Source organism: Dendrobium catenatum, unplaced genomic scaffold (genome assembly GCF_001605985.2).
Source record: "Dendrobium catenatum unplaced genomic scaffold, ASM160598v2 original_scaffold_43362, whole genome shotgun sequence".
NCBI classification, from domain to species: Eukaryota; Viridiplantae; Streptophyta; class Magnoliopsida; order Asparagales; family Orchidaceae; genus Dendrobium; species Dendrobium catenatum.
In genome coordinates, this window is record NW_021361818.1 from 215,141 (window position 1) to 225,283 (window position 10,143).

A 10,143-nucleotide genomic window follows, 5' to 3' on the forward strand; every position below is an offset into this window, starting at 1 on the left:
CTTGTCACATTCAGGGATTGTCTGTTCTCCATTATAAATCATCAATCACATTAATTTTACAAATATGTTATATTCAAACAATGACAACTTTAACATTCCTCTAGCATGATCATAACCTGCACCACTAACAACTCATTTCTACCAAACATTCAAAATGTTGAAAATTTTACTTTTCACTTCTTTATCTTCAAAAAGTGATATTTTTACACTTCTCATATAAAACCATAAGACATTCTATCCTTCCAAATTTTAGCAGACTCTAGCCTTAATAATTTCTGGATCATCTCACAATTACAAAAATGCTATTCTCACATCATACATATTTTTAACAACTTTCGCATGAGTTTTGCCCTCATTTTACAGCAAATTATTGCCTCAACAATCAGTTATGTCTATCAAAGTTCAATAATCATATCAAATATTTTCATTATTGTAAACGTTAATTTTCCAAAAACATAAATAACCGTCAAGATAGATCTTCATGCACAAGTTAACTTAATACAATGATCATAACATTATCATTCTATTGATGATATAGATTTCCCTCACACGTAGCTTTATTTAATGACTAATAAATTTGATTCATTCGCAATTTCAAATGAAACCATCGCCAATTAGAACAAATAGATATAATTCCCTTGTGAAACAAGTATAGATGATAGGTAGATCAACAATCACAACAATTTCTAGATGATTAAAAGAAGAAATCAAAATCAGCTCAAATAACTGTTTGGGAAATCTAATCCAAAAGAAAATGTTTATAAAGAAAGACAGAATTCACCATATCCAAATAAGGCGATTACACCAGACAAAGTAGCATGTTCTCTTCATAAAAATTCAAATAGCCAACCAAACTAAAAGAAAGCTAAAATACCAAATAAATAGCAGAAATTAACAAGCATCATTCCCCTCAGTAGCCATCGCCCCAACTTTCACTCACCTTGGGCCTTCTGGTAGACGTAAGTGAGACCGCACTTGCCGCAATAGTGGCGATCAAAGTGGTTCGCCATAAAAGTCCCAGCACCGCACTCGGCGTTTGGGCACTCCTTCCTGAGACGCGCCATTTTGCCAGAGTCGTCTACTTTATAAAATTGTAGCACAGCGAGCTTTACCTTCTTCTTTTTGTGCTTAATCTTCTTGGGCTTGGTGTATGTTTTCTTCTTACGCTTCTTAGCGCCTCCGCGGAGGCGAAGGACGAGGTGGAGGGTCGACTCCTTCTGGATATTATAGTCGGCCAGAGTACGTCCATCCTCGAGCTGCTTACCGGCGAAGATAAGGCGTTGCTGGTCCGGAGGAATGCCTTCCTTGTCCTGGATCTTGGCCTTAACGTTGTCAATGGTATCGGAGGATTCCACCTCCAGGGTAATCGTCTTCCCCGTTAGGGTTTTCACGAAGATCTGCATCTTGCCAGCGAACAGAGGCGGCAGAAGCCGCCGAAAGCGATCAAGATCGGTATATAAAGGTGGGAGGTCCAACAAAAACGCAGACGGCTAAGGCTTGAATTAGGGTTTCTTAGAGCTATAAGGGCTTCGCGGCAGTTTTATATGAAGACGTGTTGAGATGTCTCGCGGAGAAACATATGGTATGTTATAGGGCAATCACTATATATAAAGATAAATTTTAAAGGATTTTTTAAATACATAACATTTAAAACTATCATAAATACATATTTAACACTTAAATTATTGTATTTACTAATATATCATTTAAAACCCCACTTTTCCTCAATTCTATCACTCCGTTTAAACCCCCATCAGAAATCTCGTCGAGCCGTCTTCTTCTGTTCATTCACGCGAGATGGGTTGGCCGGTAGAACAAGAGCAACGGCGGCGATGTCTCCGGCAATCTGGAGCTGGCTAACCCCCGTCAAAAATTTGCTTTTCGTCTGCAAGGTTGCGAGCGGAGCCTGCTCTACTGTTTCCGCTTTTGTTCCCGCTTCAAGTGCTTCACATTCTAGAGCTAAAGTTCTGTATTCTACATGCGATATCTTATTCCCTATATTATGTGATGGCAAGATCCTGTAGCAACAAGATGAGAAGTGCATATATCTTGGACATTTGTACACCTGCACTAAGAAGAGTCATTCACAATCATCCTGCCTCTAGAGTCATACGCCATCTTAGAGGAAGCCTTCCCACTAGAAATAGCATCCCCACACGGGATTATTTGGGTCGAATCACAAACCTGGGCAGAGCTCCCAAGATCGCCGCTTGGTGGTTCTGCGTCAGGAACAGAGTCGTCGGAATGCAGGTCCTGATCTATGGGAAACCTCATAATAGAGATTGAGTCTTCGGCAGTAGAGCTATTGTCAATTATGGCATAACATCCGATTGAACGAGTATTTTAGGAGCTGATTGCGAGTCAAGTGGCTGGTCTGACAGGTTAGAACTGTGATCCTCCTCGTTGTCCATCGTCGTCCATCTGTTCGGATGTATTCGCACAAGCTAAGGAAGACGATTCCATCGCGAAATATAGCTTTCAGAGTTTAGTTTTGACGCGAGAGAAACGAAGTAATATATCTAATGAGGGATAGGACTTTTAGGTGGTAGAAGGGTAAAATATTAAATTTTAGGTGTTAGATAAGTAAATTGAGAGGTTTTAAGCGTTAGGTATGTAAAAACCCTATTTTTAAAATAGATTTCATTAAATATTTAATTTTCTAACTCATTAGTAATTATTAAAAAAACTAAAAGTATTCAAAGTTATTCATTCCAATCTATTTTATATTTTTTTAAATAAATCTTCATTGATGATTATAGGTTATCTTTAACTAGTGAAGGTATTGAATTTCTTACTTTCTTATTGAAAGTGACATTATTTTAGCAGTCTAACAATATTGTCAAATCAAATTATATTGATTAAGAATTTTATTACTTAAGTGATCTACATATTGTATATAATTTAACTTAAAATTGTAGAGTTAGGATAAGTTAATAAAAATGCAATATTAACTAAATAACTACAATTTCTAATATTAGAGTATATTTGTGAATATTTAGTGAGAGAAGTAATGAGTTATATATGAAGAACTAAGTTTAATGATGGTAGGATAGGATACTATAGTTATTGATTGATAGTTATGTAATTTATTTGATATTATTGTTAGCAAAAACATCTCTCTTCATATGAGTTGTTTAATAGTAATGTCCAATGGATGAGATTATGTATACCATAAATTTTTTTTTTTGAAATGAAATTTATATTTTATTAACAATGTGTGGCTCATGTAAGTTCAATTATATAAGTGATGATTCTAGTAGTGGGGTTGAACATTGAGTGTAATTTCTTCAATTAGGTTTGATTTATCAAAAACTTGAATTCTATATTTTGTCTTTTTTCTTCATAATATATTGGCCAAGTTTTGAGAAGACTCGAGGCATTCCCACAAAAGAATTGCTAAATATTACAAGCATATGATTACATGCTTGTATGACAAGATCTTCTAATAGCCCGCTAGAGCTAAAGGCGAAGGCAAATGAAATTTTTAGGTGTTGCATGCATGTATATTTGGACAAACGATAGGGATCGTTTACACTTGTATTTCTATGTTGAAGCAATGAGAGTAGAAGCTAATAAAATGGGAGATTTCTTAAATGCTTCCAAATAGAAATATATCAAAGAGAAGTTCTTACAACAAGATCATTGTCTGGTTAGCGCTCACTTTCTTTAGATGTAGTATCATGATATATGACATGAAAGAGAAGGTGAGACGTCAACCATTGTTGAAAAGCCTCCTCTTAATCTTAAGCATATTATTCTTTATCGTTTATGGGATTCTGATGAGGAATGTTATATTTTAGACATCTATAAGAAATGCATGAAGAAGTTATTGTATGGAGGTAAAAGAAGAAATATTTTAAATAGAATAGACTGACAAGACCTCCAATTTGAGTTTCACTTCTGTTGTTACCCTACTCAACCTCATCTTCAAGCATGCAAGCATATATTGCTTAATGAGAAGTAATGATTTGTAGTCCTCTTAAGTTGTATGTATTTCGTTGTGGTGGCTAGGTTGGTTTGGTAGTAGTAATTATTAAATGTTTGAGCTTAATGTGATGTAGTTGATCGCAATGTGTTAACTTCTTTATTTAATCAATTTTATGTATTTCATTTTCATCATTTATTAATCTAAGAAGTTATCCTTATGAATAATCTCTACCTAATAACTGATGTAATGAGAACTCCTGTCACTATAATAAGATGAGTACATGATATAATATACATAACAATAAAGAACATTTCGATAAAGAAAATTATAACAACTCTAATATAACATAATTTAACACTTCTTCAATCTCTAATCATACAAGCTTTTATATGAAAATTAAAATATAAATTATATTTAAAATATTGAAACCTATGGGCTGATTATTGGGCTCTTAATTGGGGTTTTTCTTTGATCCTTTCCTTGGGCATTAGTCTTAGTTCTTCTAATTTGGCTTTTATCATGATTATATTTATCCATATAATGTTCTACATCAACTAGTAGATAAAGCTTAGAATATATTCTTTATAATTATTATTATAATCTAATTATGGTACTCTTGAAAGTTAAGGGAGGTTGTAAGACCTCGGTGAACTAATCCTAGGCGCACCAAGAGTGAAATGAATTGGTATTTAAAAAAAAAACTGCAACAAAAACTTTCTTTCATTTTATGCTAGATAACGGTTTTTTTAAACAAATCTAAATGAGTAACTTAACACATGCGGAACCAATTTAGAATTTGAAATATTTTGTGGTTGAGGCACAAATAAATCAACCAAAATATGAAAATTTTCTTTTTTTGCTAATCACGAATTAACCAAACTGCAACTTGCAAAAAAAGATGAAATTCGTGTAAAAAATTTAAGTACATATAAAAAAAAGTAAAAATAAATAAGAAATAACACAGAAATAAATTTTATAGTAGTTTGGTCAGCCTTAACCTACGTCCACTCTCCATAGTCCTCCTCTTCGGGTATTATACTAACACTATAGTGACTCTTCTTTTGCACCAATAGTAAGGAGGAGAAGCCCTTACAAGAATCACTTCCACCAAATCCGATGTGGTGAAGAACTAGAAGCTATGTCAACTCCTGGTGATGGCAACATACATTCAATCCTTTTTCACCCTCCTATTGAAGAAATAGAACCCAAAGAATATTTCTAACCCTCCTGATGATGGTAGAGAACCGTCAATCTTTTTTTCACCCCCATGGTGAAAGCAGAGAACCTTAAACCCTGACTTTAAAGCTTCTTTCCCAATAGAAACTTTAATAACTCATCAATGTTACAGGAGGAAGATGGGTACACGTATGCCTGGAGCAACCATGTGAATACCCCTCACACTCCTCCCTCACACACAACCTCACCTTCTTCCTCTATAAGCCCAAAGCTCTCTCAAGAAATTCTCCCTCAAAGTTTCTTCAACATCAAATAGTTCTTACAAAAAGACTTTAACAAGATGCTTAATTACAAGGCTTCAAAAAACCCTAAATTTTTAATTTAGTCACTTTTGTTCGTACAATATGATATGGGTTTATACAGTACTATCTATTAAAAAATAGGACTCGTCTAGTACACTGAAATAATCATTTAAAAGAATTATTTAAATTTAGTAAATATATCATATATTATGATCGTAAGTTCGTACAGTATGATTAGTTTAATTCAACTCTATTTGTATAGGATGGTTATGGGGACGATTAGAAATCGTCTCTATCAATCATCTGATATGATTCACATTATATAGTACGGTCATTGCAATATCAACAGTTCGTATAATATGATATATATTTCATATTATACGATTAGTTCAAAAATTAAAATTTTCATCGAGTACAATCTCTATGATGACCGAATTTCATCTCTGTCAATCATACAGTATGATCTTTATCTTACAGTATGATTAGCCATATTTATTAAATATTGATTTAATTTACTAATCACGAGAGATATTTTAAGTAAGATTTCAAATATTGTACAGTACGATTAGTTTAAAATTCAATTTTAAAATTTCTTACTTAATTTATTTGGTGGTTAGGGTATACATATCAAAACAAATCATACAATACGATCTACATCGCACAATACGATTAGTTCATAAGCATTAATGATTCAATTAGTCGTTAACCCTCTTTTTTATAAAATTGATCAAATAGTATAATAGTAATCGTATGGTACGATTACTTCAAAAAAAATTCATCTCAAATTTTCTTTGCTCTCCCTCTGTGTGTGTGTTCGGTCGTCAATTTTGCATACACTCTTACATGGAAAAACTTAAGAAATAGAAAATAAAAGAAAGTGAATATTACAGACTCTTTTCAATGATAACTTATTATAACCAAACTTGAGTCTTGATCAATCTTGAGTGATGTGTTATGCACCTGAGATGTTAGTGCAAAGAAAAAAAAAAATCCAATATATATGCTAGAAGAAATAAAATCTCAATCAATAATATTTGTTAACATCAAACTCACATGCTGGGTATCATAGATTGCAACAATTCTCAAATTCATAGAAGTATGTTCTAAAATTATATTTGTGGATAGAGAAATTCTAGTTATTTGGATGAGAAATTAGAATTCTTCATCAAAAGTTCTATGTTGATTGCAATTTATTGTACATTATTTTTAAGACATAGTAACATCAAAATGAGATCAAATCAAATGATTTTGACCTTGTTGAATTTGCTCGTCAAGTAATGTAATATTCAAAGTATATTTGGTCCATCAAATGGTCTTATGAAGTTTCCAATTATTTTTATAATTGTTTTATTTTGGTCCATTTTGACTTATATCAAGACCTTTTTGGCATCATTGAGTTTGTCAGATTAAAATATTTATTTTGAGCATAAATTTCCTAAAATGGAGTTTAAGTGATCTAGGAGACGATTCTAGAGTTTTTTTATCTAAATACTTGTGCTTTTGGATTTGAAAAAATTGCATTAAAATTTATACTTAATCGAATGGATTTTTTGATAACGCAAAAGTTGCCCCTATTTTTGAACATAAATAATTACAATTTTGAAAACTATTTGGGTATTGAGAAGTTTGTAACATAAAATGACAAATTTGAAAATATAACAAAGATTAACCACTTCCTAGATATAAATATGAACCTCCCCTCGATATGGTTAATAAAAAATATATTCTAGTTATAAATTTAAGTTTTAGGATGCTTATTTTGCATTAGGGGGCTTTTTTTTTGCTTTAACTCTCTAAAATTTTCATAAAATGATAAATTTTTGTTCTATATTTGTAAATGTGTGCATGTGTTTGTATGTGTACGTATGTGTATAATTGCTCCAATAATTAAAGAAGTGAATTGCCAGGATAATTTTTTTTTTTTTTGGGAAATGTTAAGGGCCATAGTAAGATTTTCATAAGTATTGTACATCAAAAGTAAAGAAAGTTACACCTTAATCAAAATAAATAGAATATGCATGTTGACCTCATTTTTATATGAGGTCACTATGACCAATCCAAATCCCAAATCTACCCAGTCCCTGGTCAATAGACCCAATCCCTAGTCAATATTGGTTGACCAGGTAGACCCTTTTGACCAAAATACCCCTTAGGGGTTTGAATACTCATTTCAAACCAAATTGCTTGAGACCACTTCTAGCAAATTTCAAACATCAAACCAAACCTATTAAACCATAACCCAGGTCCTGGGTCAACATGGTTGACCAGGTCAAACTAGGTTGACCCAATAACCCTTTAAGGGTTTAAATGTGTCATTCCAACCCATTTAACTATTTCAAACTTTCCACTCTCAAACCTATCTCTTTGAATGATTCAAGCATATCCAAGTTCACTTGGAATCAAACTATAGTCATTTTGACTAAGTCAACCCCATTACACTTGGTTAAATATCTCTCCAAACAATCAAATACTAATTTCAAGTCATCAAATCCCCTTTGAATCAACCCAACCAGCTCTCCAAGCTTTACCCTTTGCCACCTTAGTAAGACTTAGCATGTTGACTGGTCAAACTATTGCAAATTTGGACCTAAGTATTATTATTTTGATGATAACAAACATTATTGTCCTTTAACTACTATCCTTCATGCATATCTATTTTATGTTCCCAACTCACTAACCTTTTAGGTCTATAAGTTTGCTTAGAATGTCAATCAGCTCAAGATCTGGTAGACTATGATTTAGTTAGTTTGTAATTTATATTTCAATGCATTTTTTACATTTTCTTGAGTCAAATGTACATTAATGGATCTTGAAGCTAAGTAACCTTGTACACACACTCAGGGGGAAAAATTTAATGAGTTAGAGTTTTTCTGTTTTTATCATATCTTCCTAGATGATCGATCAAAAGCAAAAACCCAAATTAGGGCATTTTGGTAATGTAAACTTACTTAAGCAAATCGTCCATGACGATACTCCCATCATCCTAGATGATATGCTAAAAAAAAAATACTCAGCTGCCAAACTTATTTAGGTAGTATTTTATTTTTAGAATTTTGTTCTAAACGTATAGGCCGATCCCATATCGTCATGGACGATTTATAACAATCATGCCTAAATTAGTCAAGTGGTTAAGGAAAGTAATTAAGATTAGATTTATCGATCATATCATCTTGAACGATCGCGGGATCATCCTGGATGGTCAGTAAGAAAAACCTTAGTCTTCTCCTGAATCTCCTGGATGTCCTGAACTATCTGATGAATGATTAATTATATTTCTTCATCATCCAGAAGTATCTCCTGGACGTCCCAAACTATATGCCAGACAATAATCACTTATTTTGATCTAATCGTATAGAACAATCCAAGAATCGTTCTGGAGGATCAATTATATTTTTTCATCATCCAGATGTATCTCCTAGACGTCTTGAACTATCTGCTGGATGATTATGTATGATTTTGAACTAATCATAAGGGACGATGTCCATATCATCCTAGACGATTAGAATAAATATTATGTTCTAATCGTACAACAAAATCAGATCGTCCTGGTTGGAAGGACGATCAATCAATCAGCATGGACTATCTTTGACAGCAAGTTGAAAATTAGGGTAATTTTTAAGGCCTTCTTGATAAGATCTCTTATTTGCTAATGAGAGGATCTTTTGCGGTTATCTTGACCTGAGATAGCTTAGAAAAGGAGAGGGAGAGCTTGGGAGAGAGAGAGAGAGATGGTATTATATGGGGGAGTTTGTAAGGTATTCACAAAGGTTGCTCCAAGTAAGGATTCAAATCATCTTCTCCAATCGTCATCCCTGCTTCCTTGGTGGTTCTAGTGAGGTCTTCATTAGCACTAGATCAAGGTTCTATGCCTACTTTAGGAGGAAGTAAAAGGTATAGCGATTCTCTATCTGCTTTAGGAGGAAGCAAAAGGAGTCTGGGTTCTCTACCTCACCGGGGTCAGTAAAAAGGATTTTTTAAAGGCTTCTCCACCTTGTTGTGGGAGCTAAAAGAGAGACACTGCAGTGTCAGTGCAATACTTGGAGGAGTGGCTCCGGGGAGTGGACGTAGGTCAAGTTGATTGAACCACTATAAAATTTGATGTGTTTTTTCTATTTTATTCCTACACTTTATTTTTCGTATTTAATTTCTGTGGTTAATTATATGGTTAAAATATATGATTTTTTTTGTTAATCTCTTTCACATCAAAGGTTGATTGTGTTTGTTTTTTAAATATTCAAAAAGGTTTCAAATAGATTTTACTGTTTATTTAAGAATTTTTAAAACTACTAATTATCCCCCCCCCCCCCCCTCTCTCTTGGGTTAGCCTCAGGTAGTTCAATAAGGCTTAACAACCCAAACGAAACTTTCACACACAAACTAAGTCAACAAATTGTCAATGAGACCCATTTAATGACAAAACGCCTTTGTTATGACATGGCATCCTCTTCAATTCCAATTCACTCCAATTGCTGCGGAGATACTTTAAACATTCTCAAATCATTCCTAAGCTCTTTGTATTAGGTCAGAAAACGGCTCCTATCACTCCTTTCCATTACCTGTGATTGCTTAATAAGAGGAACAAAAATGGACCTTTATATGTCATTTGTTCCTCTTGTCCTTCTTGAGTCAGCTGCCTTCCAACACTCCAAGCAATATGGAAATTTAGCTAGTGTCTTACTATAAGTTATCAAGACCATCTATTCGATCTGGGGAGGAGTTGAAAGGGAAAATGCTCCT

At 33.4% G+C, this 10,143-nt stretch overlaps 1 protein-coding gene across 1 annotated transcript; it reads right to left on the minus strand.

Moving 5' to 3' along the window:
- Positions 1-704: 704 nt before the first annotated feature.
- LOC110101279 (ubiquitin-40S ribosomal protein S27a) lies at positions 705-1,523 on the minus strand. Its single transcript, XM_020829112.2, has one exon. It carries the CDS (start codon positions 1,401-1,403, stop codon positions 933-935), a length of 471 nt encoding a protein of 156 aa, XP_020684771.1. The 5' UTR covers positions 1,404-1,523; the 3' UTR covers positions 705-932.
- Positions 1,524-10,143: the final 8,620 nt, after the last annotated feature.